Source organism: Borostomias antarcticus, assembly GCF_949987555.1.
Source record: "Borostomias antarcticus genome assembly, chromosome: 23".
Taxonomy (NCBI): Eukaryota; Metazoa; Chordata; class Actinopteri; order Stomiiformes; family Stomiidae; genus Borostomias; species Borostomias antarcticus.
In genome coordinates, this window is record NC_140256.1 from 3730233 (window position 1) to 3758128 (window position 27896).

Sequence of the window (27896 nt, forward strand, 5' to 3'; positions counted from 1 at the left end):
TGCCTGTCCGGCAGCAGGCGGAGCAGCTTGCAGGTGAGGCCGTGGTGCCATACGGTGTCGTAGGCAGTCGTCAGGTCTATAAAGACGTCTCCGGCCTTCTTTTTGGCCGAAAAGTTGTCCTCGATGTCTTGAGTTATCAAAATGTCTTGATCTACGGTTGATCTCCCACGTCGGAACCCGGCCTGCTCCTGTGGGAGCAGCGGGTCGATGATTGGTTCAACGCAGGCGTAGATGAGACACTTGAGGATCTTGAAGGGGATACATAACAGAGAGATGGGGCGGTAACTCTTGGGGTCCCCTTCAGGCTTGTTCAGCTTAGGGATCGCGACAACTAGGGCTCTTCTCCAGACTTTGGGGATCTTGAGTTGGCGCAAGCAGGAAGAGAGGAACGCTCTTAACCAGGACTTCAAGGCAGGCGCGGCATGGAGTACAAGCTCCGGGCAGATAGAATCAGGCCCCGGAGCTTTCCCTGGCTTTACATGCTGGAGGGCAGCAGCGAACTCCTCCGGTGTGAATTCAGTTCAGAGTTGTGGCCTTCCAGAGGTCAGACACTTCTTTTGCCACGAGACGTGACGTTTCGTGGTCTTTGCCCTCATATATCCCACTTTTTACAAATTGTGATGCGATTTTGTTTGCAGAGATGGGGCAGTGACAGGGGGGGGGTGTCTGGACCTACCAGTGAGGTTGTTAAGGATGCTCCATGCCTTGCGTCTGGAGTGTGAGAAGTCGATGGAGTTAATGGCCTCCTCCCAGCGCTCGTCTCCTTCAGCTGTCTTGACAGCAGGGCTGAAGAAAGTCTGTCTGACTCAGCTCCTGGTGGGGTGCGGAGGAAGGCACAGTAAAGACTCTCACACTCCACATCCAAGCACGGTTTGTAGTTGTTGCGACATCCGCGTGGGATGGATTTTTTGGCCGCTTTCACCAGTATGCCGCAGAGTTCCCTGTACGCCTCATCAACTACCCACATTGTTGGTGTTTGGTGGTGGGAGGCAACTCGTGGATCTATGGGTAAGGAAGCGGTAGCGTTTCCAGTTGGCCTTTCAGAAGGAAGAATCAATCTTGCCAAGTCAGGATTCGTCCCAGTTTTCCAGCGACCTGAGACAAAGCTGGCTGCGCCCTTGGGATCGTACAACAGGGCCAGGCTGTTGTTAGCTGCACAAGCAGCCAGATTTTCTCCGTCGGATGTATGGGTGCTGTAACCCCAATCCTCATGCTGGCAATTGAAGTCGCCAGCATAGAGACAGAGGTGGAGGAAGACTGGGAGATACGCTGGTGTGATTCGCAAGGGCGGAGGCTTGTAGATGTTGACAGTATATAAAGATATATATGGCAGGAGGCCCTGTCAGAACCTCAACCTGCATTTAGTTCAAACTATTGTCGACCCAACACAGAAATTGCTGTAGCAGAGCCAAAAAACTGTCTACCAAGATGCGGTATTCACAGAGATGTTCATTTACTCATCCCTCTTAATTCATCAAAGCATTATATGAATATTTAAATGCTTAAAATCATAAGAATAACCCTGAGGCATTTGTGAATATAGTAGACTTTTAATTGTTCTGTTTCAAATGATGTACACACATTAAACAGTCCAAAACTTCTGATCTGTCCATCACCAGCTGTGTTACAATGTCTGATCACAAACCCACAGGAGTCAGGTATCACCACACAGGCTAAATCCACTCTCATTACAGTAGTGCACTCACTCTACGGAGCTGGTCAAGAGGGTTACGATCCAGTAAATTAAAAGTTCATATTTCCATTTTATCTTTCAGGGACACCAAGTAAAACGGCATGGTGAGAGTTAAAGATGACATGATTTGTGCTACCTATATTGTTAAGTTTTACCTATGCAAGTAAAGTATTTAAGGTCGTTTTACCTCAGGGCCTCTTGGTAAAAGATGTGCCAGGTGTACTTGACCAGCTACGATGAGAGAGGAAATAAGAACTGCGAGCGCAAGAAGCCCTGATTGATAAGAGCACACAGCAGAAAACTACATCCCCCAACAGCTGTGGCCCTCTACTACCTGACCACACGCACACCTTAACTACACGACAAACACAAACAGGAATACAGAATGGAATGATTTTTAAGAAAAGGAAAGCGAAGCGGCTAAGTGATTGGGAGGGAAATGTACTGGGTGTGTGTGGATATTACAGACAACACCATGGTGCACCTTCCCTCCTTCTTGAAACAAAATAAATTGAAATGAACAAATTCATGCTCACACAGGAGACATTTCATTTCAACAGCAGAGGTACGGTACTGTACCATAACAAAATGTCAAAGGTAGGACAAACAAAACCACACACACACACACAACTCCATTAGGGTGGGACTGGAGCAGAACGTTTTGTGAGACCGAGGGAGAGAGGGGGAGGGTTTGGTTGACAAAACAGACGAGATGTAGTAGTTTCACGGCTCAGGATTTGGAGTAATAGACGAATTTAGTACTGTCGCAATTCAATTTAAAACACCCTCAAGGTATGCTGACAGCGGAGTCTCAACTGCTGATTACAGACACTAAATATAGCTCCCCATTTGCGGAGAAATGAGGCGAGAAAATCATGAAGAAAGATAATCATGCAGAGAGACAGTGGAGAGAGTCTCAAGTCTATCACACGGTCTGTCCTCCTAAACCACAGCGGAAGAATACCATACAGGTCATCCGAAGACTAGAGGATCAGACGGCCAGCCAAGACTGGACCGGAGTCCAGATAACTGGGGAGATTTTACCGAGTGACCCCTCATGGTCTAGACATGACACTCGGATGGTATGGCGACCATACACAGACCATAAAACACAGACAAACGCATTCAAAGCCCAAGTATTTTTGATGTTACAGCGATCGCATTCATCATCGACGCTTAGGGGAACACGTGAGCCGGAGACCTCAGCAGTCTTTAGAAGAGAGAGATGGACAGAGTCAGAGAAGAACCCAACACGGAGCGAAAAGAGCACAGTCCCCAGGGCAGACAGAGAGCAGGGCTTGGAAACCTTATATTCAGAACTGGAGGAGGACAAGGCAGGGCAGTAGAGGGGTGGGGAGAGGGCCAGAGTGAGAGGGGGGGCTGGGGTGGGAGTCTGGAGAGGCTCCAGCCAGTCACTCCTCATGGGCCCCAACTCCACCGCGCGAGGCGTTCAGTTCTTCAGCACGGCCTCCAAGCACTGGAACACACACTGAGACACCTCCGGGGCTCTGCACTTCAGCGACACCTGAGGACAGAGAGGAGAGGGTTACTACAGGGGTTGGGATGGGCGCCGGGACATAGTTCTGGGATTGTTAAGCCAGGGTGTTAGGAGTCCAGGTCGTCATAGTAGACCACAGTTGGTCAGAGGCCAGTCCGAAGCAGAACAGGTTGAGCAGCCATGTCATGCCACAAAGGAAACTACAGGGAGATACAGACGACATAGTATGCAGTCAACATCACTCGTTCTTATCCTAGACCTAGCCCTAACCCTAGCTCTATCCTAGACTAACCTAAACCTAACCACTTAGCCTAGGACCTAATCCTTACCCTAAGGATAAAACAGGCATCATCAGAGATGAATCATATATTTCAACTCATCCTCTGACTTAATGAGATAACTGCCTAATGGTGTCTGGAGATAAGGTGTAGCCATGTACCTGGTGACGTCGATACACGCAAGGACATCTTTAGATAAGCTAGCATAATGGAAGAGTAATGGGATGACTTGAAGCCATGTCTGTCTGATAAGTGCTGCAATTAATTCCACAGCTTTATCTAGACGGCTGGATGAAAATGAGTTGGATAATCTCCACTCCCATTACCTGGATTTTAGCTGCCATTTAATTGAACTTAATTCCACAAGGGGATAATTCATTAGCATGCTAAAGGCTGCCTTATATTCCGTCATATCTGCCCCCCCCCCCGAAAAACAGAAAACATTCTCATTCCCCCTCTCTCTCCTCCGTAACACCCCCCCCCCCCCCACCCCCTAAAAAAACCAACAACATTCCCAGTCCCCCTCTCCGTCCCCGTACCCCCCCATCCTCAGAGCTGCTGCCAGGTTCCTTCTCATCGGAGCTCAAGCATGGAGAAGCTAGTATTCCCGGTGGCCGTGAGCAGCGCCAGCTTAGCGGAGCGGGACCAGAGGCTGGCTGAGCCTGGTGGCTGTAGCCTGGTCATACGGGCGGGGAGGCCGCCTGCTGCGTTTCCCCTGAGGGGGGCGCTGTTCTATTCCGCCACGTGGGACTTGCAGTTGAGGGCGATCACGGTCATCCTGCCTCCGGACGGAGGCATCTAAGGTCTGGCCACAGCTCGGCTCATGCTGGGTCCCGCGACCAATCGAATGCGAGAATCACGCCGCATTGCTGTGGTTGGTGTGTGTGTGTGTGTGTGTGGGGGGGGGGGGGGTGTGTCCCCCTGCACTGCGTTGGTACATTCCACAGAGCAGTGCTGGGAACATTGCACACCGCTTTGCGAGGCGCCTTGGCTGTTCCGAGGGCTCTTTACTAATGCATGCAGCTGCTGACGGCGTCGTTTAGACAGAGCCTGTGGTGTCAGCGTGGGACAGGACGCCGAAGCCGACATCCCATCAGCCTCTATTATCGTCTGGGAGAGGGAACGCTGCGTATGGCCAATTCAATTCCGAGGCTTTCGTAATGATGAATGATCGGCCGAGAGAGGCCAGGTGATGGTGAGGGTGAGAGAGAGAGAGAGAGAGAGAGAGAGAAGCCAGGTGAGGGGGAGAGAGAGAGAGAGAGAGAGAGAGAGAGAGAGAGAGAGAGGCCAGGTGATGGTGAGGGTGAGAGAGAGAGAGAGGCCAGGTGATGGTGAGGGTGAGAGAGAGAGAGGCCAGGTGATGGTGAGGGAGAGAGAGAGAGAGAGAGAGAGAGAGAGAGAGAGAGAGAGAGGCCAGGTGATGGTGAGGGTGAGAGAAAGAGAGAGAGAGAGGCCAGGTGATGGTGAGGGTGAGAGAGAGAGAGGCCAGGTGAGGGTGAGAGAGAGAGAGAGAGGCCAGGTGATGGTGAGGGTGAGAGAGGCCAGGTGAGGGTGAGAGAGAGAGAGAGAGAGAGAGAGAGAGAGAGAGAGAGAGGCCAGGTGATGGTGAGGGTGAGAGAGGCCAGGTGAGGGTGAGAGAGAGAGAGAGAGAGAGAGAGAGAGAGAGAGGCCAGGTGATGGTGAGGGTGAGAGAGAGAGAGAGGCCAGGTGATGGTGAGAGAGAGAGAGAGAGAGAGGCTAGGTGATGGTGAGGGTGAGAGAGAGAGAGAGAGAGAGAGAGAGAGGCCAGGTGATGGTGAGGGTGAGAGAGAGAGAGAGAGAGAGAGAGAGAGAGAGAGGCCAGGCTGAATCAGCGACTGAGGATAGAGATGTGAAAATGAGACGCTGAACAGAGATCTGCTGGAGGTGTTCGGGGAGGGTGGGTGAGGAGAGGGGGAGGGTGGGTGAGGAGAGGAGGAGTGAAGAGGAGGAGATGGGAAGAGGATGGAGGAATGAAAGAAGGACGGGTAGAAAGTGTGCAGGGGGCCGCGTGGTTCCGACGACATCCGTGCCTGGGTTTACGCAGAGGCATTCCCACGCCGGTCCCTGCAATTAGCCCCTCAGGGGAGCGAACCCATGCACGCCATTGGATAGGATACAATGTTGCCATGGGGACGGGGCCAATTAAGTCCTGGGCTGCACAGTGCGGAGCGCACAAAGCATACCTGGTAAGTCAGCCACGTTTTTTCTTATTTTTTTTAAACCCACGTAAACAATATTGCATCTTGCAGAGGGGGGGGAGGGGGGGCACGCCCGGATTCTACCCACGGACAAAAAGGTCAAATCTGGAGAGGCGCGCCGGCGCCTCAGAGGGGGGCGGAGACGGGGCCGGCTTTCATGCGGTTTTTAAATGGTGTGTCCATGCAGGCGGCAGCAGCACAAACAGGGAGGGCATGACGGCACACATGGGCGGAGTTAGCGTGGCTGGTCAGTCTGATGGAGGGGAGCATCTGGAGGAGGAGGAGGAAGAGGAGGAGGAGGAGGAGAAGGAGGCCTCGGAGGCTCCTTGAGGACACGCCCGGCCATAATGACTGGGCTACAATCAGGAGGGGCGGGGGAGGAGGAGGAGAAAGCAACAGGCGGGGAGAGAGAGAGAGAGAGAGAGAGAGACAGAGAGACAGAGACAGAGAGAGACAGACAGAGAGAGACAGAGACAGACAGACAGAGAGAGAGAGAAACAGAGAGAGAGAGCGAGAGAGAGAGCGAGCGAGAGAGAGAGCGAGAGAGAGAGCGAGAGAGAGAGAGCGAGAGAGCGAGCGAGAGACAGAGAGAGAGCGAGAGAGAGAGAGACCCAACGCGCCCAAACGTGAAATTAAACAACCAACCTCCAAATCCTGCACATTTGAGGCAACAGCGCAAGTCGAGGCAGAGACGGAGAAAATGAACAGACGACAAAACAAAACAGGGACAAGCCGATCAAGACATCGCGCACGTACTGCAAAACACACACATCGCACCAAACGATTACACGTCCAAACGGGTTCAACAAAACGTCTCATTACTTTCACGTCGGAGGAAAAAACCTCCCAGGTTCTCCTGAATGGAATTAACCGTCGACAAATCCCAGCGCTGCTGAGCTCTGGGGGTTTAAATGTTGGACACTAATGATGAGAGTGTGAGTGAGGGGAGACTGGAGGGACCAACATCAGTGTACTCCTCCGCGCTGGTGAGAGGAGAGGATGCAGCGATGCCGCCTCATGAATAACAACATCTCAAAGTACGCTGGGTACGGAGACGGGAGGACTAATCACACCAAGGTCGCTATTTGAGACCAGTCAGTGGGAGTTTCTCGGGCTGAAGCTCATCGTCATGCCAGACAGCAGCGTACCGTCACAGTGGATTACTGTTTGCATGTGCATGCACACGCGCGCACACACACACACACGCGCGCACACACGCACGCATGCACACGCACGCGCACACACACGCGCACACACACGCGCACACACACGCGCACACACACACACACGCGCACACACTAGGGCTGCACGATTATGACAAAAGATAATAATTGCGATTATTGGCTTCAAAATGGTAATTGCGATTAATAATTGCGATTAATATTTTATATATAATATTAATATATAATAACCAAAATGCTCCCAAATCACGGACATTGATCCCTTTCTTGCTACTAACTCACTGACCTCGTTTTCGCTAATTTTTCCACTACTCTTGTGACACTGGTCTTGACCGACTGCTATCTGTCTTCTCAGTGAAATCGCTACGCACAGCGCATTCAGCGGGAACGCATGTGATTGGTCAGACAGCATAAGCGCCTGTGATTCGTCCGTGTAGTCCTAGCACACTCAATTCAAAGCAAAATTATTATTATATCACATTAATTGCGGCCTTTTGCGATTCGTTAATCGCGGAGGTCATAATCGCAATTTCGATTTAATCGATTAATTCGATTAATTCACGATTAATTGTGCAGCCCTAACACACACGCACACACGCACACACACACGCACGCACGCACGCACGCACGCACAAACACGCACGCACACCGTGAGTCATTCAGCCAGTGCAGACATAATTATGCGGTTCCCACCGCAGTCATACTGGTATTTCATCCCTCGGTAATCAACTCCAATCACAATTACCACAATCGAACCCTGGACATCGGTCCCCCGGCCGCCCCCGGCCGCCCCCGTCCTAAATCTCACCGTGTAGTTGGGGTTTCCCGCCTGCACCCGGAGCTCCGCCAACACCCAGATGCCATTGGACAGTTTGATGGACTCGTAGAGCATGTCCTGGGTCTCCACCGTGCGCTTGGCGATGGTGAAGATGTTACTGCCCTGCAGCTTGTTGGAGGCCGCATCTGTACGGGGGGTGAAATGTTATTTCAATAATTTTAATGCTTATTTTAATAATTTTAATGCTTATTTTAGCATTATTTTTTAGCATTATTTTAATGCCGTCAATCGATTAGAACATTTAATTGAGTTAATAACAATACACTGTGTTTAATCACACGTTTAAAAAACTAGTATTTACTTGTATTTGGGGGGGGGGGGCAATTAGGCATATGTGTGGTGATAGAATAAAGAAATACATTTGGTTTGAGGAATCAGAGTTGTTTTCTGCTGTTCATCACTGCAATATGTGCACACAACCTCAGGCTTATCTAAGCTTCCACCTGGAAGCTTTTTCAAATGAAATGTTCCATTCAGCACACGGGGGGATGTGTCCTCAGCAATCATGCTCTCTTACCGAGTGTGTTTACCTGGCGGAATTACTGAAAGGCCTTTGAAACGCAGATAATTTATCTGCAGATCATTTATCCGTGTTTCGCATGCCTTTCACTTTCAGTAATTCAGCCAGGTAAACACTCACGCTTGGAATTATGGGAGAAGAAGTCGGGGTCAAATTTGATTCGTTAGGAGTCGGGCAGTCTCAGCTGACGGTCCCTCTAGTATTGCCCAATCTTCTTCTTCTTCGGAAGTCTGACTTCCCATGCATGAAAAATCACCAAACTTTGCACATAGATCCAGTCCTGGGCCAGAAGTCCTCAACTGGCATTTTGGGCCAATAGTCCTGATGGTGGCACTACGTTAAAAATCATAACAAATCAGCTGTTTGTGCTATCACTTTCTCTCTCATCTAACCATCCCTCCCTCTCTCTCTCTCTCTCTCCCTCACCTGAGTTGAGATGACAGTCTTTGATCTGGAACTGAGACTCGTTGTCGTTAGGAATGTCTTTCCATGTGGCCAGGAACACCTGCCTCTCTGTGGACGGAGAGAGAGAGAGAGAACATGAAGAAAGTAGGGGGAGGGCCAAGAGAGAGAGAGAGAGAGAGGGAGAATAAAAGAGGGGTGAAGTACGCAGGCAAGGGGAGATTAAAAAAGGCTCAAACAGATGCTGCATGATAAACATGGTGCTGCTTTGATGAACACGGCTTCCTGCTGGGTCGGCTCCCCGGTCCCCTGCGGCCCACCCTGCTGTCGGCCCCTTCTGGAGGACCCTCAGGGGGTCACACGCCGCCGCACCCCATCTCCCCCCCCGACTGGACCAGCTGGGCCGGGAACAGAAACAGCTGGGACGAGGATGGGCCCCGAACACCGCCGTTGTGAGCTTCCGAGCGCAAACGTGCAGAGAGAGGCAGAGACGCAGGCGTGGACACGCACGCGCAAGAGTGCACACACGCGCGCACGCACACACACGCGCACACACACACACACAGACACACACACGCACACACACACAGACACACACACACACACACACTCTAACGTGCGCTCGCACTTAAAAAGCACTTAAAGAACGGATGACGCAAATGTCTCGCTTCGAACGTCAGCCGGGTTCTGAACGCAGACGGTGGCCCTGCGGGGACACGCAGAGCAGACACACTCACCCATCTTTCCATCCTCCACAAACAGCATGCTTATGGGGTACTGGCAGCTGAAGTAGAAGACGTCAATGTTGTTCTTCACGGCCACCTGTGAGAGAGGTTACACCAGGGGGGAGCGGAGGAGAGACAAGAGAGACAACACATTACTCATTGTTGTTTTCCGAGCCGTGGAGAGGAGACAGGAGTCACTTCCATGGCCCGCGTGGGGTGGGGGGGGGGGGGGTGCTGAACTAGAGGGCTTTTTGTCTTACTGCGGAAATGACACATTTGAGAGAGCATCCGCCGCACGCACTCCATCCCTTTCACTTCTGTTTTTCTGGCTGCAGTTCTGAGCCAGCGTCTTCCGTTCACTGCCTTTTCTCATTGAAAGCCAGATGCCATTTACTGACTACTTTCCAGGGACTTTGTCCCGTCCTAATCCAGGCCTGGTATCGAAAGATCCGCTCCATACAGGAGTGATAAGGACATGGTTGACATGGAGATGGTTTAAATAATAAATGAAGGTTGTTCTGGTCCTGGATGAAGTCCCTCCCTCCATCCCTCCCTCAGCAGGAGGTAGTGATTGGCCAGTGAGGTCCACCCCCCTCATCATAGTGTGGTGTGGTGTGGTGTGTGTGTGTGTGTGTGTGTGTGTGTGTGTGTGTATGAACACCAATGACAGTCCCACCCATCAGTAGAATCTCTTGTGCCGTCTTATCTGCTCTCTGCAGCTGCTCTGCTACTTTGTCCTGATATGCCCCCTTGTTTCTCCATCTCTCTCTCTCTCCATCTCTCCATCTCTCTCTCTTTCTAAAACAATAGTCTGGAAAGTTCCAGAGTCATGTCTTCCTTAGGTAGCATGGGATTTCTATATCCTGGCAGCATTTATCCCCCGAGGCAAAGCCCAGACTGAATTTACTATGTGCCTGCTGACTGGGGCTTTAGAGGCAGACAGACATATGGGTGACGCGCATCCTAATACGCTACTACAAAACAACACTTGTGAAATACTCAGACCTGCCCAGGCTGACTGGGAGCAGCGCAGCGAGACGCTTACCTGGAGGTTGTTGAGGGGCTCCATCTTCATGACGGGGCCCACGGTGCTGAGGGGGAGGGTGGCTTCGATGGTCTGGTTGGGGCTGAGGGGGGTGAGGATCTGGAGGGGGCCGGCGGGGGCCAGGCCGAAGCTACACCCCGGAAGACGAGACGCGGGTCACAACAACGCACAGGCGACCCGCAGAGGTTGGTGTGACGGCTACTTTGTCATTGTTATGTTATTTTTATTTATAATGCGCCCCCCAACCAACTGTTACATCAGCCCGGGCACTTGTTTTAGTATCTTAGTGTTCTTTATCTGCATCCTGTTATTGTTTGTTTTATTCTATTTTACACCATATTTTTAATTTGTAATGCTTTTACTTTTGTTTCTTTTAAATCTGTTGTCACTGTGTGTGTGTGATTTTTGGTTTTATCCATCTCTTTTTATGTAAAGCACTATGTGCTACATTGATTTGTATGAATGGTGCTACATAAATAAAATGACATTGACATGTACGCATTGGTTAGCGTGATCTCCCAGACCTGTTTCTGTTGAACTGGATGGCGAAGTCGGTCATGACGCTCATGGCCTTGTTGGTGAGGGTCAGCTCCATCTGGATGACTCCCGACCGCCGGGCGAACGTGCCGGAGATCTCCAGACCCTTGGCCTTCATGGCTGGCAGCCACACCTTAGGACGGGGGGGGCTATATTTACCATCACACCCCCACTGCACTTAAACCGTATTATACCGTACATCACCCCGATTTTTTACACTTAAGACACAGATAAAACATTCTTCTCTGTTTACTGACGTGACTATCGCAGCACGCTGCACTCTGAGGAGGAACTCACGGTTTTAGGCGGGATGTAGGCTCCGGCGGGCATGCCCACACCCCCTCCCAGGTCGAACAGGTCCCCGAGGCCGCCCCCCACCGGGGCGTTGAGAGACGCGGGCATCACGGCAGCAGCAGCCCCGAAAGCGGCCCCCATCTGTGGAACAGAGCGCACCGCCTTAAGACAACGGGAGGGAAAGCGAGACTGTGGGGAGATGAGATGTAAGTGGCGAGATGAGCCCCCGCTCGAAAGCCCCCGGGGGGGTAGACGTACCGCTGGACTGGCGCCAAGATCCCCTCCGAGCTGTGGAAAGAGAGAGGGCAGGACAGGTCAGGTTACAGGCTGCATTATTCTTCCTGGGCCGGGGGGAGAGGAGGAGGAGAGACCGGCGGGGTAGGAGGGCGTGACGGACGGGCGGGCGGCCGAGAAAGCCGGTCTCCGTGACGGATGAAGGAGGGCATGGCCAGGTGAAAGAGAGAGCTGCGAGCGGTATCTTATTTATGCATGCAAATGAGATTTCATGCTGACCGCCTTTTGCGAGGCGATCAGTACAGAGGTCAGTTAAGAGCAGAGTGACCTGACATGTCGGGGTCAATAAAATAACGAACTAGAGCGGGTTTCTAAGAGGTCCGAGGTCTCAGACTGAGAAGTCCACAAGGCTGCGGCCTACAGCTGGGTACAGTAGCGACAAATCCGGATTCGCAAGCGCCCGCCAGACAACGATGACTTTAGGGGGTCTCGGGGGGACTGTGGGAGCTAGAGAGACGTCTATGCAGGAGGCCATTGGACAGCTACAACAGTGGGAGTGTCTTGAGAAGTTTAGGGGTCACAGGTCACAGCGTGGAGGAGGGTGGGGGGGCTATTACACACAGCCTCTACTGGTGCCCCTGGACAAACCTCAGCGTGGTTGTACTCTGGGGGTGACGGTGTCTGGGAGCTGGGCGAATGAGTGTCCGTCCGTGGGGGGAGATGACTCTGATGTGAGGAGAGATACCACAGAGCCCCGGTCATAAGGAGGGGTCAAGACTAGAGGCTCGACCCGGTACTACAGGTACTCAAATGGGATGAAGAAATCAGTGCATACACAGTGTAATGTGGGATACAGTAACATGTGGATGCAGCTACGACGATGAGCTCCTACTCCCGTGTAGCAATGTGATGAGCTGTGATCATAACATGTGATGCAACATCATGTGATATGATGTTCATCTCTAAGCCCTCTCCGTCCAAGTAGTTACCGGTTCTGACTCATCCCCCATCTGCAGGCGTCGCATTGAACGGAAAAAGAGAACACGAGTCAACGGAAGAGAAGAAAAAAAAGGAGGAGGCGGAAGTGAAGAGAGAGAAAACATTTGTCAAAAAGAACAGGGGGACAGCTGGGCCTAGATGACCTACCAGGCTGTCCAGACCCCCGCCGAGGAGGTCCATGGCCCCCATCTGCATGGCGGAGGGGGGCGGGGGCCCAGTGGAGACGGGGGGCACCAGGTCCAGGTTGAGCAGGTCTCCCAGGAGGTCCCCCTGGGAGGGGATGACGGCAGGGGGGGCCTCCGCCACAGGGCCCCCGGCAGCGGAGCCCACCTCCGGGCTCTCCGCGCTCTCCCCTCTGGAGGGATGGAGGGAGAGAGGAGGATAAACACCAATTCTAAATCACTCCGCTCGTTGATCGTCACACTCCTCGCGGCGACGGGGGACACGCCGGGCGCCATTTCACGCCATGGCAAGCAGCCTTAAGTAGGTGTAGTGTGACCTCGCTTTAACCGCCTCTGCTAATGAGGAGCCTGCACAATTATCGAGTTAGCTTGGCACTTAGCTTGACAAAGTACAGGGCTTCGTACGATGGCATTTAGGGGAATCACCGAAGTGTTCAAAAAGGGCAGTGTGTGTGTGTGTGTGTGTGTGTGTGTGTGTGTGTGAGAGAGAGAGAGACTCACGACCCAGTGCGGGCGGGCAGCCTCTTGTGGATGACGCCGCGGCTGCCCTCTACGAAGGCGCTGGGGGGCTTGTGGTAGACGGAGGCCAGCGTGCCGATGTGGCAGATCAGCTCCTCCAGCAGGGTGGGCTCGATCAGGTCCGTCTCCTCCGAGATCAGGGGCTTCTCGGCCAGCACCACCTCTTTGGCGGCCACCGGGTCGGTGGAGAGCAGGCGCCAGTAGATGTAGCCGCGGTCCCTCAGGTCCGGGTTGTCGGAATCCTGCAGAAACACGGGGGGGGGGGGTTGGCGAGGGGGGTGAACAGGAGCATTGGTATTCCGCTCACACCCCTCTGCTCTCGTTCCCTCATATGACAGACCCGGTTGAGGAAGATTCTGAAGAGTCAGGTTAAGTTTCCCCGAGGGCAGGTTAAGTTTCCCCGAAGGCTGGGGCTTGGATGAGAGAATTTTAAAGTGTCCATCTCATTAAAGCTAAAAAGGATACAGTCTTTGGAAGACCTAGGTAGACGACATCAAACGAGCTTACAAGTGAGATGACGGATAGAGACAAGGACGATATTTTAACCCCCATGGAATTAACCTTCATACAGTAGCTACAGTAATGACAACTCACACAGCCCGAGTAGTCGGCATCTCTCACCGTCACAGATACAAACTGTACTGGTACACAGGGACATTAAGCCATACCAATATAAAGCCCCATATATTTTACAGTAGCATCAGATTGGATATCAGCCTGTTCCAAACTGCCCTCCAACGGTCTCGAACTCAATGCATTTCAATTAGATCCCATTGAAATTCCATCAGTCTATCGGTCATGTCGAGTGCTGAATGATTCAAGAGTGCCGAAGTCTCATTCATGATGGCGGAGGCCTACGTGCAAAGATGTGTCATTCTTGTGGTGGGGAGGGGTGGGGGAAGCAAAGCCTGTAGCCTGAACAGCTTTGCGCTCAGCATGCCGATCGGGGCTTTAAAGATGGAAGGACGTCAGTATTGGCTGGGAGACGGCAACAAGAAGCACAGTAAATCAATGTCTCCCTCACGTCAGCTTTAGTCAAGGACATCTCAAGGAGCCAATTAGCTGCCAGAGGCTGCAAGCTTTTACACTGGTCAGCCATGATCCCAGACACTCTCGGAGTCTGAGCCAAATTTGTCTTTGAGTTTGAGGGCAGGACAATATTAATGATTCTTCAGTGTTTACTTGTCTTGACCTTGCTTTTTCCTGCTCTGGTTATTGGCTGCATTTAAAAGCCAATGTTCCATAGTAAAACAAAAAAACAGCCCAAAACTGTCTTCTTCACTTGCAATCAAAATGTATTTAATGGGAAGAGAATGTTTCAGTAAGTCAAATATAACCTGATGAATTGGTCTGGTGCGCCGATATGTTTTGCTCCCATTAAATGAGATTGCAAGTGAAGACGGGAGGTCTTTATTTGGTCTTCTCTGACGCACCAGTCGACCTACGGGTGTGCAAAGGTTCTGTACCTTGAAGACAACTTTCCATAACTTTCTAAGAACTGAATTGCTGCTCAGTGTGTGTGTGTGTATAATTGCAAAATTATAGTTTTGATATTTGGCAGCTTAGGGAGCGTACACAAAATGTGTGTGCGAGGACTCCAACTTGCTGGACTGGCCAAAAAAATAAGCAAAACACTTCGTTAAGTACTGTTCTGTGTCTGCCATCATTGGCAGTCATTTCATAAGGAAAAGACGCTGCTACCTATATCCATAAATAGCTTTGATCTCCCTGCTGGGACTACATTATGTGAATGTGATCTTGCACTGCGTTGTGTGACTCCTGCTACCGTTGGATTTTGATATTGATTTGTATCTTTGATTCAAAATCCAATAAAGAAATTGAAATGTGTGTGTGTGTGTGTGATGACTCGGGTGTCTCACCTGTGTGGCCAGGCTGAGTACTTGCTGTACGAGCTCCTGGGTTTCTGTGGGTTTCTTCAGGAACAGCTTAACGATGGCCGTCAGCAGCTGCAGCTGCACCTGTACGGATCACATTCAGGTTAGGAGCACTGCACACTCGCTCACACATACTAATGAGTATTACTAAGTACGTCTGACAGGGCACATCATAACTTACTAACTTACTGTACTCTTAAATATTAGCGAGTAGTACTATCTTTTTTCTTTGCTCATAATTGCAAGAACTACACTACAATATCTCGATGCAAAATATTATCCTGGACTGTATGTGCACAAACGGCACACATTTGGAATGTATCGTTTCATACCAATGGTCTGGACTTATTTTTATCCAAGGCATGTCTGACTTAATCTCTACCCCTCTGTCTCTTCGTCTGGGCTCTCACAAACAGGCGCAGCTAATGCCAAAACAAACTTGTGAATACTCTAGTCTACCGGTTACACAGCGCATTCGAGACGGAAATGGAAATGAATACTAACAGCTCAGACAAGGAGTCACTTAAGTCAATTTGTTATTGAAGAGCTGCTATTATCCTGTACAGTATAAAAGGACGAGGATGGATTTACAGTAAGTGTATCCGTTTACAGGAAGTCATTGTGTGCAATGTCTTAAGTCCTTCCATTAACCAACAGCATAAATATAAAGAGTCCAGCAGACTGTGAGAGGCTTCCACGTCGCTACCAGCGTTGAGTGACTGAGCACGCTGCTCCGTGCCAGCTGAGAACTCACTCAACCCTATACAGGCCCGCCGAGAGGGGGCTTGGTAGTGGGTGAGGTCAACCGGCCTGTCTGACCTGGGTGCTCTCGTCATGGAAGCCCTCCAGGAAGCTCTCCAGCAGCTCGTCGGCGTTGTCGATGCGCTCCGCGTACTCTCCCACGATCCAGATCATGGCCGCCCGCGCCTCCGGCTCGTCCAGGGAGTCCAGGTTCTCACAGAGAGTGGCGATCACGCTCTCGTACCTGGAGACACGGTCACCAAGAGTTTACCGCCACTGCTATTCAAGCTTTGTTTCAGTTCACTTCAAGCTGACATCTTAAAAAACATTGTTTATTTCTTAGTAAATGAAAATGTTATTTTGTCAGGTGTGGAACAGTACTGAGATAAAGGATGTATTGAGGCTACACAAGTCCAAAGCGATTAGCTAACTATAAACGCTTTGTAATATAGAATAACAAAATATTTCATAGCCTCTGAACTTTCATTACGCGACAATATTTTATTCTGGGTGGCACACTGAAATATCTACTTGACTGCACATGCTAAAATGTTTTGTTGTGACAGTACAACCAACCTTTATGCTGATAAAACTATGAACTTCTCTCTAATTTTCTGCAAATATTAAAACCGATGCGCAGACTCCTCATAATAAACTCCTTCAGGAGGTTAATCACCAAGCATTCAGGACAGCCATCCTGTCTGTCTCTGTTAAATGATATTTATGGGGAAGGAAAGGAGGCACCAGAGCGGAAAAAGCTAATTGACTCTTTAATTAGGTAGTGAGGCTGATTCACTCAGTGACTCATAGCTGTGAGACATTTGGGTAAATCAATCCAGTAGCAGATACACCCTGACTGTGTGTGTGTGTGTGTGTGTGTGTAGGGGGGGGTCTGTCTTGACTGTCATATAGATCCACTCTGCTAAGTCCGAAGGAAGCAGGAGTCACGCTCTTCGCGCTGCACTCTGACCAGGCGTTGTCAGGGGAGGCGCTAGGCGCCGTGGATACCGTGCGTGTCTAATTTGTGCGGGTGAGGTTTGCATTGAGCAGTCATGCCCCAAAAAGCTCATTTTCATGCCTTTCATGAAAAAAGTCAAACAAGAGAGCCTAATGAGCTTCCTCTCTGCTGCTTGCTAACAAACCAAGAAAACGTGATCTGTAAAGCAAACCAGGGTGTGTCTGTGTGCGTGTCTGTGTGTGTGTGTCTGTGTGCGTGCCTGTGTGTGTGCACACACTTTTGTCCTAAGTAAGCAACACGTGTGCTCATAATGTGCAATATGGCCTGATGCATTAGTATGCGTTAATAGACTTGTATTCAATGACACAAGTAGGTAATTGAACAGGCAGCTCTAATCTAATATCACAGCCATGTCTTCTAGAATATTCAATTACATCACGTGTGTCTGGTTGGTTGATTACAAAACCTCTAGGACTGGTTGCTTTCATCACCTATGGAGATACTGCTGTAACAGTAGTCATTTTATTTCGATAATTGTAAAATCAACCCACATGACACTGCAAAAACCACAAACATGCACTCAGGGGCATAAGCCTAAGGATTAGTGGATCTATAGAAGATATTGCTCTAAAATACAATATTCAACTCCTGTTATACTCTCTGCTCTAATTGGAGAATAATTTTAATAGCCTTTCATGGGCAAAACACTGCAACTAGACTACGTCTACTGACTGACTAATGACTCTAATCTAGACTGTGTCTACTGACTGACTAATGACTCTAATCTAGACTATGTCTACTGACTGACTAATGACTCTAATCTAGACTATGTCTACTGACTGACTAATGACTCTAATCTAGACTATGTCTACTGACTGACTAATGACTCCTTAATAAGACACAAAAGGTGACCTACTTGTTGGGGTACTTGCGGAAGATGTCCTTGATGACCACGATGGCCTCCTGCACCACGTAGTTGACCTTGGTCTGGATGAGGTCCAGCAGGGTGCTGACGCAGCGCTCTGCAGATTGCTGACAAGACAGACGGAAGCCGTCAGACTGAACTGTGGCCTGGAAATCTGTGACTCTGGCAATGATTACATTTAAACTTGACAGTATCTGTTAAAAAAGCCTCAATAAACGTGAATAAAATCTAAATCATTTACACTTTATATAAAAAAAAAAAAAAAACTCATGACGCACAGCACGAGTACACACAGTCACAAGACACAGTGATAGCACAGGGCCAGTCTACAGGACACAGTGACAGCACAGGGCCAGTCTACAGGACACAGTGATAGCACAGGGCCAGTCTACAGGACACAGTGATAGCACAGGGCCAGTCTACAGGACACAGTCACGAGACACAGTGACAGCACAGGGCCAGTCTACAGGACACAGTCACGAGACACAGTGACAGCACAGGGACAGTCTACAGGACACAGTGACAGCACAGGGCCAGTCTACAGGACACAGTGACAGCACAGGGCCCCGAAGAGGAGAGACATCTCCTTGACTCTCTCAGCTCACAACCATAATTTTGACACCAGGTCAGGGCTTCTGTTGTGCAACGAACTCTCAAGCCGAGATTAAACTAACCCCCCTCTGGGAGCGGTGGCCCAATAGGCCCCTCCCTCTGGGATCCGACCCTACTCCCATCTGGTGAGACCGCCGGTTCCCGATGAGAAGCTGCACCTGAACACAATGCATGACCTCTCCACCACCGCACACCCCTATAACAGGGCATTAGACCGCTCCACCACCGCACACCCCTATAACAGGGCATTAGACCGCTCCACCACCGCACACCCCTATAACAGGGCATTAGACCGCTCCACCACCGCACACCCCTATAACAGGGCATTAGACCGCTCCACCACCGCACACCCCTATAACAGGGCATTAGACCGCTCCACCACCGCACACCCCTATAACAGGGCATTAGACCGCTCCACCACCGCACACCCCTATAACAGGGCATTAGACCGCTCCACCACCGCACACCCCTATAACAGGGCATTAGACCGCTCCACCACCGCACACCCCTATAACAGGGCATTAGACCGCTCCACCACCGCACACCCCTATAACAGGGCATTAGACCGCTCCACCACCGTACACCCCTATAACAGGGCATTAGACCGCTCCACCACCGCACACCCCTATAACAGGGCATTAGACCGCTCCACCACCGCGGTCCCCTATAACAGGGAACTTAAATGTAGCCTAGTTGGGGGGGGGGGGGGGGGAACATAAAATGCAATTCTAGATCTTGCAGCATGATTGAATTTCAACCCTGTACTGTGCATTCATCCATTACAAGTGCAGTACATTCTTCCATCACATGCACAGCTAATTTAAAAAAAATGGTATTACAAATGTTTGCCTGCATGTCTGCTTATGACAATACCAAATGTTTATATTTATGTCTGTTCATAACAAGGTAAATGCAGTTGGTATAAATAACTCATTAATTCCCATTAATTCCTGTAGATTCCCATGGAAAGTTTCCAACATTGAATACTCCTGTAATTTTGAAACCCTAGTGACCGCACAGGGCCAGTCTACAGGACAGTCATGAGACAGTCACAGCACAGGGACAGTCTACAGCACAGTCACCAGACACAGTCACAGCACAGGGACAGTCTACAGCACAGTCAGGAGACACAGTGACAGCACAGGGCCAGTCTACAGCACAGTCAGGAGACACAGTGACAGCACAGGGCCAGTCTACAGCACAGTCACGAGACACAGTGACAGCACAGGGCCAGTCTACAGCACACAGCGACTAGCCTGAATCATGACAGTTACATAATCTCCTCTCACCTCCACTTTGATGGCACAGCGGCCGATGGCTCGCACCGCCTTCCGCACAAAGTCCACGTCCACCTCGGTGGCGTATTCCTTCAGCTCCGCCAGCACCTAGGACACAGCGTCAGTGTCACCAGTGTCCCTACTGGCACGCATGCCTTCTGCGTTAGTCATGACATTTGGTGATTGGTTACATAAATGGACTAATACACCTACTTATTCATGTACGTGTGTGTGTACAGTACTGTATTTTTTTCTTTATCTTTTCCCAAATTGCTTGACACCATCTGTGTGTGAAAATGATGTTTTTTGTGGGCTGGCTGGCTGGTCACCTGGGCTATGTTGGCTTGGGATGCCAGGCGGATCATGATGTCCAGTTTCTCCAGCTTCACGTAGATGGGGTCGTTATACTTGACAAAGAACACCTTCATCTCGTGCTTCAGGATCTCTGGGCTGCAGAGCAGATGGGGCAACGCTGGTATCAGCAGCAGTAATCAAATCAAACTTTATGTGTATAGCGCATTTCATACACAGAGGCAACACAATGCGCTTTACAGAGAACAATGGGAGGCCGGGCAAAGGTCACACCCCTACACATTCCAGAGGGAAGCAAAAAAACGGTTTCACCCGGGGGGCGAGTAATGATTTGCTACATTACGGTCGGACTCGGTCATATACCCTGTTTAAATATACATGCCCATGCACTATTGCCGTTATCAGTTATGAGGCTACTGCAGCCGTGGGTCGGTCGATAGCGCTTTCAGCCTCAACCTACCGTTTCTGCACGATGAGGTTGATGTTCCTCAGAGCCACGTACTGCAGCTCGGGCTCGGCCGACAGCAGGGTGACCAGGGGAGGGGCCAGCTTCTTCAGCAGCGTGCCGTAGTAGTCCAGGTCCTTAGGCAGCATCTCCATGAACTTCATGAGAACCTTGACTGCTGACAGCACCACTGCAGAGTTGGCGTGGGACAGGCGTGGGGTGACGCGCTCGCAGATGCTGCAGCGGCAGAGAAAGGGGGGGGGGTCAAGGGTCAGGGGTCAGGATTGAGCGAGAGCACGCCTTGATGTACAAGAGACGCACGCTGGCGTGAACGGACACGGCCGTGGTTTTGTGACGCGGTGCGGGTGTGGGGACGGCGTCGCCCTCTGACCTCTGGGACTCGCGGTCGTCTCGTGGGGTGTAGTTAGCCAGGCAGTCCAGGATGAAGATCTGTCCCCACTCGGTGCACTCGTTCAGGGCCGTCAGCAGCTTGTTGATGGACTGGGGGTTCAGGTCCAGCAGGTTGCTGTTCGGGTGGGACTCCGCGATCTCGGACAGGGCTGCCACTGCGTTGGCTACCACCTGAGAGAGAGGGAGGGAGGGAGGGAGGGAGGGAGGGAGGGAGGGAGGAAGAGAGGGAGGGAGGGAGGGAGGGAGGAAGAGAGGGATGGAGGGAGGGAGGAAGAGAGGGATGGAGGGAGGGAGGGAGAGAGGGAGGGAGGGAGGAAGAGAGGGAGAGAGGGAGGGAGGGAGGAAGAGAGGGAGGGAGGGAGAGAGGGAGGGAGGAAGAGAGGGAGGGAGGGAGGGAGGGAGGAAGGGAGGGAGGAAGAGAGGGAGGAAGAGAGGGATGGAGGGAGGGAGGAAGAGAGGGATGGAGGGAGGGAGGAAGAGAGGGATGGAGGGAGGGAGGAAGAGAGGGAGGGAGAGAGGGAGGGAGGGAGGGAGGGAGGGAGGGAGGGAGGGAGGGAGGGAGGGAGGGAGGGAGGGAGGAAGAGAGGGAGGGAGGAAGAGAGGGAGGGAGGGAGAGAGGGAGGGAGGAAGAGAGGGAGGGAGGAAGAGAGGGAGGAAGAGAGGGAGGAAGAGAGGGAGGAAGAGAGGGATGGAGGGAGGAAGAGAGGGATGGAGGGAGGGAGGAAGAGAGGGAGGGAGAGAGGGAGGGAGGAAGGGAGGGAGGGAGGGAGGGAGGGAGAGAGAGAGGGAGGGAGGGAGGGAGAGAGAGAGGGAGGGAGGGAGGGAGAGAGGGAGAGAGGGAGAGAGGGAGGAAGAGAGGGAGGGAGGGAGGAAGAGAGGGAGGGAGGGAGGGAGGGAGGGAGGGAGGGAGGGAGGGAGGGAGCGAGGGGAGAGTAGAATAGATACAACTTTTACCCTGAGAGAGCCTGGCAGGAAATCAGACACGACACAAGAGGTCTCCCCCAAATCGGATTACTGCAAGGGGATTATACATTTCAGTGCCGGTATGAAGCCCTGTGTCAGACCCATGGTTGCGTTCGGCAGATAACAGGTTCGCAGGCTGGCTGAGGGCTGTGTAGAAAAATCTATATTTTTCCCTGCAATAATGTATAGATTTTTCAGCCCTCATTCTCATTTCAGCCATAATTTTTTTATTTTATTTTATCATGGGCAACATATCATGATAATACAATACTATGCATTATTCCCACGCCGACTCACCATGGGATTGGAGTCAGAGATGAGATCCTTCAGGGTGTCCAGGAAGCCCTGATCCTCCACCAGCTGGGCGTTGATGTCATGCAGCTTGGCTACGCAGACGGCAGCCGTCTTCCTCACGTAGGGGTCCTCGTCCTTCAGGCATTTCCTCAAGGGCTCACACAGGTACTCTGTGATCTTGTCCACGCGAATGCAGCCCATGGTGCGCACGGCCAGGGCCCGGATCAGAGGGTTGGGGTCTTCACAGTCCTGGACGAGCAGGGTGGAGAAGAACCAAGATCAGTATTCATGAAGAACCAAGGTCAGTATTCATGAATAATCAAGGTCAGTATTCATGAATAATCAAGGTCAGTATTCATGAATAATCAAGGTCAATATTCATGAATAATCAAGGTCAATATTCATGAATAATCAAGGTCAGTATTCATGAATAATCAAGGTCAATATTCATGAATAATCAAGGTCAGTATTCATGAATAATCAAGGTCAATATTCATGAATAATCAAAGTCAGTATTCATGAATAATCAAGATCAGTATTCATGAATAATCAAGGTCAGTATTCATGAATAATCAAGGTCAGTATTCATGTTTTGAAAACGCAACAGACGAGGTACGACTAGGCACTTTACCTTGACGAAGGTGTTGACGGCCATGATGGCCATGTCAGGCTGGCTCTTGGCATAGTTCATAAGGTAGAGGTAGACCAGCTTCTTCAGCTCCAGGTTGTCAGTCTGCATGCAGTTCACCACATCTGGAAACAGGGCACTGGATAGAGGGGGCACAGTGAGAATCTAACATGAAGCAACTCTATTCTCACATGTTCAAAGGCTACACAGTGGCAGGTGACCATGTTGAGAGGGCTTAAAGTCGCACTGAAATGAAAAAAGCATTCTGTCCCATTTTAGTTCCCATAATTAGTCATAGTGTTCACCTATTCAACGATGTATGCCAAAAAATTACAAAATTCTACTTTTGTTGTAATCTTATATCAAAGTATATAATTTCTTACTTCCTGGAAAACGGTAGGTCACGTGCAGTGACAACAGGTACCTTCGATTTTAGGCCAATAATCTCACAACATCCACCCATCAATCAACGCTATCCTTCTATCGAATCTGTCTAAAGTTCTTAAAACCCGTCCACTTGTCAATATTCCAATCAAATTCCTCTAAACATATGTCCCACCCTCATAACTTGTTTGCGTCGGAAATACATCAAACTACGGAAGATGATCTCAAACGTCAGTTTCAGTGCGACTTTAATCCCAAAGAGGCAAATTCTAACTCACCTGACATCCTTCCCAACGGTCATGGAGGCGATCACCTTCTTCACCGCCTCCTTCTTCTTCTCCTTCTTGTCACTGTTCAGCTCTGCTTTCAGCTCGAAGATCTCTCCTGCACACATATGAAACACAATCAAACATTAACAATGAACATACCCCACTGTGGGTCACTGAGAAGTTGTCCGTAAAAAGCATTATTTAACCCACATATTTAGCATTATTTAACCCACATATTTAGCATTATTTAACCCACATATGACATATAAATACAGTAATTACATGAACAGGGAGATGGGAAACCTAAGATCTGTAAAGGCTTGATAAAACCTGGTTAGAGAGCATTGTACATCCCTGAAAGAGATAAACAATGTACACCCACCACTGCTCAGCCAAGCACAGTAGCAGTCGAATCATCCAGTTTGCGGACGACACCACTGTGACAGGCCTGATCTCCCCCAATTACTAATCTGAATGGGATTTCCTGCATGTGTCAGACCTACAGTAGTAACATGGTGTCAAGACAACAACCTGACCCTGAACACTAGCAAGACAAAGGAGATGATTGTGGACTTCAGGAGAGGAGGAAAAAGCCACACAACGCGCCCCCATCATCATCAACGGGGAGGAAGTGGAGAGGGTGAGCCACAAATTGCAAGGGAAGCAGATCTCTGATGACCTGACCTGGACACACAACACAGAGGCCATCCTAAAGAAGGCACAACACCGCCTCTACTTTCTGAGGGTCCTGCAGAGATGGGGCATGAGCACACAAACACTTGTGAACTTCTACCACAGCATCATTGAGAGTATCCTGACTCTCATCACAGCCTGGTACGGCAACCCCACCGCCCACGACAGGCACGCCATCCAGAGGGTGGTGAAGACGGCGCAGAAGAGCATTGGTATGGAGCTCCCAGCCCTCGAGGATCTCTATAACCAACTCTGCCGTAGGAATGCCATCTCCCATCATAAAAGACACCAACCACCCCAGCTACCACCTGTTCGCACTAGGGATGTAATGATAAGGTAATAATGATAAACCACGTTAAAATCTGATTAAATTTATCGCAATAAAATTATCATTAAAACAGTGTTTGATTTGCGCGCTCACTAAATACTGTCCAGCATTAACCAAAGCTGGCAGCAGTCTCCAAGACATATTATTTTAATGTTTATTCAAACAAAAAGTGCATAGTGCTGCTAATTTAATTTGTGGTTTTCAATATAGAACTTGGTGAAATGATTTCCATGTGTGTATCGGTAGTCTTTTAACATCTTCAGCAAATTGTAACAATACCACGATAATACTGATAACCGTGATAATTTTGGTCACCGGAATCGTGATGTGAAATTGTCATACCGTTGCATCTGTAGTTCGCACCATCTCACCAGAGAGACGAAGATGCCTGAGCATCAGGAGCGAGGAGGAGAGGTGCCACAACAGCTTCTTTCCTGATGCGGCCCACAAGCTCAAAAGCCAACAGCTACAGTAGACTGACACTGAAGATCTGACCCCTGGTCAGATCTCCCCCACGACCCATAATCTCTCCCTACCAACCCTCTGCCTAGACAGTTACACCCCCCCCCGCGACTGGTCTGTTCTGATTGGACCAGTCTCTCAAGCCCTCTCCCCTGCCCTTCCTGATAACTCCCTCTCCCCCAACCGCCCATCGGCCTACCAACCCCACCCCTCCACCCCCTACCCAACAACTGATCACTTCACACGTTGTGCACCTTGCCTATACAATAGACAGCTACGGACTCTACACTAATGTACACTTGAACCAACTGACATGACAACACTCAAAAGAATTGAACACTATGCACAACTGTATACTTGAACGTTATTTAATTGCACTGCCTACATCATGGACACAGACATAGTGATCCATGATCAGATGGGATAAGTAGATGAGGATGATACTGATAGATTTAATTTCAAACCTTTATTTATACTAGTAAAGCACTGAGGCATCATGGAAAAAAGCAGCTCTACCAAGTTCAGAATGCACTCGAGGAACCCTAAAAACAAGCCGATCGTTTGATGACGGATAGTATACTTAATTGCCCGTTTGGGGACCTTTAAATGTTTAGCTGAGTACCTAGGACTGGAATGAGGAACTGATTAGCACTGATAAGATACTGTAAGGTCAAGCGATTACAAGAATTCCGATGTACCTCTACCCGCACTTGTTACTCATGGCAAATAAACGTTCTATTCTAGAGGGCTATGATCCCTTCATTTGTGGGGCCTCTGTGCAAAGTTAAACATAGATGCTGGACTCCAGTCTCTCCTCAGTGGAGTTTGTCCTCAGGTTACATTTCAGATCAGTGCTGCTTCTGTCTGGGGTTTAGTCAGGGAATGTTTATTCTGTCAAACAGTGGACCTAGTCCGTAACCCAACCTCACACTAGCCTATGAAAACACTCTCCGTACACGTACATAGAGACCGCGGTGATGGTCAGACATGCTGGACAATGACGCAAAGACAAAGGGGGCTGACACAGCTCATGTCAAACACATCTTCCAATAGCCTACACAATAACACAAACATAAGGGACATTCCCTGTATCAGGCACTGTATCAGGTTCGATGTTAGCAAGTGGCAGTTTGGGGAGAAGGCACTGTGTCCGGCAAGGGTAAGAGAAGAAGCTCACAGGCGAGACAGAGAGGGAAGGAGACACCGCAGGAGGGGCAACTTAGGGAGTGCTAATGCCCAAGGTGCCTAATCTGATTTAGAAGACAGCCACAGCTGCTCCATTGCCTGTTTTCATCAGACACACCCAGCCTGGGTGTGCTTCCTGGTCTGCACCCTGTTTTCTCACTCTTTCTGTCATTTGTGGTAGATTAGATTGATATGATTCGGAGAAGGCTTTAGGCTGGCTAATTGAATAAATAATAAGGTATGCCTGATTTGAGAAGAGCCAATCCGGAGTTTTAAATTACATGAAATAATGGTTTGCAGAAGTCTAGCCCTAACAAATAAATTGAATTTTGAAGAAGTACAAAAATAGATCAGACCTTTCTTGGTAGTGGTGAAATACTTGGAGTCCGTCATCTTGGATCCGAATTGTCGGTTCTCCTGCAAAAAATATAGAAACTGGATGAATGAGGGAGGGAAAAAAACGGAGGTTTTTCCTGAAAGAGGGATTCACAGAGGCGACAGGAAACTCTAGAACTGCAAGTGCAGGCAAAACAGACGGAAGTCCTGTCTTCAGCACTTGGACATTTTGTAGTGATGTTTTCTCAGAAATAACACTGGCTTCTGTGTAAAAGACATCAGTTGACCGAAAACATCCTTTCAAACCCTCTTGGTCAGCACAGTCAATCAGCCTGCCCGACTATCTGCCCTCTGCGGTCCACACCTCCAAGCCCTACAGCATAGCACACACCACTAACCCATTTCCTGTGGATGAATTCCACAATTGATCCATTAGCCTCATGTGAAAGGTCTTCCCACTAAGAAAAAACACTTGCACTGAACAGTGATGCTCTTACAGTGCAGTCAGAACAGATCATAGTGAAAATTGACCCTAATTGCCTGACATTGTTACCAGACAGGCTGGCCATTCCTCTGGACCCGTGTCATATTTACAGACTACAAAAAAACTCACAACTACAGTCTACAGATCTAAACATTGGGCTAAAAGCTCTGCCGTTATCCATACTATCATGCATCTCTGTATCCATACTATCATGCATCTCTGTATCCATAATATCATGCATCTCTGTATGTATGCATTCATGTCCGTCTGTCTTTCACTTTGCAGAGAAAGTATACATAACGTTACTTATTTAAAAAATACTTTTGTATGTAATGTCTATATAACTGTATTATTTTTCTTGATTGTTTTCTTAATGACTGAGATTGTTTCAGCACTTTGAGGTGACAAGTGTCGACAGCTGTCAAATTAACAGCTGGGTGCTCGTTATCTCCAGCCAGCAATGTAGTTAGTGCTTAGTACGCTAGCACCCACGTTAGATGGCTAGACTAGCTTCCTAGCATTACTTTGGCAATACACTTGTTAGCTACCTATCTAATTCGTAACGTTAACAATATCTCTACGAAGATCTAGTTAACCAGCTAGCTACACAAACTAGCTTCCATAGCTAGTAGCGGTTTCCCGGTCTCGCTATCGTTTTGCTAGGTAGCAAGCTAACTGACGTTAGCTTTTGTAAAACTAGTCTTTGTCAACTAAAAAATCGTTTTAAAAAGTTTCAAACGAACTGTGGATAGTAATCACTCACGCATAACTGATTTGCCCATTCCTGCATTTCTGCGTTTGATGAATGAACCTGCTAGCTACACATAAACCAGAGCTGTTAGCTAGCAGGCTAACGCTAGCTAGACGACACTTGTTCCAGAGGCGGCTGCTGATGCTATGTCTCTGCTAACGAAGACATGACCTTCTAAGTAGAGGCTTAAGGAAGCCTTATCCGGGATAGTTAAGCTCTTAATCTATCGGGCCATTTTTAAACCCAACCCAGCAGAATTAACGTACCTAGTGAAGTTAAAATGAAACACAAGACAATGAGATTGAAGGGGGATTCTTCAGTGACAGCTTCTTACCGTGGCTGGCTAGAGTTGATTTGGCCTTCGTTACCTCCCACTTCC

At 49.6% G+C, this 27896-nt stretch overlaps 1 protein-coding gene across 2 annotated transcripts; it reads right to left on the minus strand.

Annotated features, from left to right (window-relative positions):
* Window positions 1-1603: 1603 nt before the first annotated feature.
* Window positions 1604-27896, minus strand: ap1b1 (adaptor related protein complex 1 subunit beta 1). 2 transcript variants are annotated; one of them, XM_084457707.1, is made up of 22 exons: window positions 27852-27896; window positions 26303-26363; window positions 23288-23393; window positions 22629-22764; window positions 22001-22246; window positions 20721-20911; window positions 20345-20566; window positions 19902-20022; window positions 19585-19680; window positions 17675-17790; window positions 15879-16044; window positions 15045-15143; window positions 13147-13406; window positions 12611-12818; window positions 11489-11518; window positions 11234-11371; window positions 10924-11069; window positions 10400-10529; window positions 9367-9451; window positions 8654-8740; window positions 7678-7832; window positions 1604-3218 (listed from the first exon to the last, which is right to left on the minus strand). In XM_084457707.1, exons 2-22 carry the CDS (start codon window positions 26337-26339, stop codon window positions 3144-3146), a joined length of 2850 nt encoding a protein of 949 aa, XP_084313833.1. In that variant the 5' UTR covers window positions 26340-26363; window positions 27852-27896; the 3' UTR covers window positions 1604-3143. The 2 variants fall into 2 exon arrangements, with proteins under 2 accessions (XP_084313833.1, XP_084313832.1); XM_084457706.1 differs by having other exon boundaries at window positions 27784-27872.

What these genes read in the sequence shown, in the direction of transcription:
- ap1b1 (XM_084457707.1), bottom strand. Translation starts at nt 26,339, where the DNA reads ATGACGGACTCCAAGTATTTCACCACTACCAAGAAAG. An exon ending in ATCTTGGCGCCAGTCCAGCG is followed by an intron (nt 11,372 to 11,488) that starts GTACGTCTACCC and finishes TCTGTTCCACAG; the next exon opens with ATGGGGGCCGCTTTCGGGGC. An exon ending in TGTGGAGGATGGAAAGATGG is followed by an intron (nt 8,741 to 9,366) that starts GTGAGTGTGTCT and finishes CTCCGTCCACAG; the next exon opens with AGAGGCAGGTGTTCCTGGCC.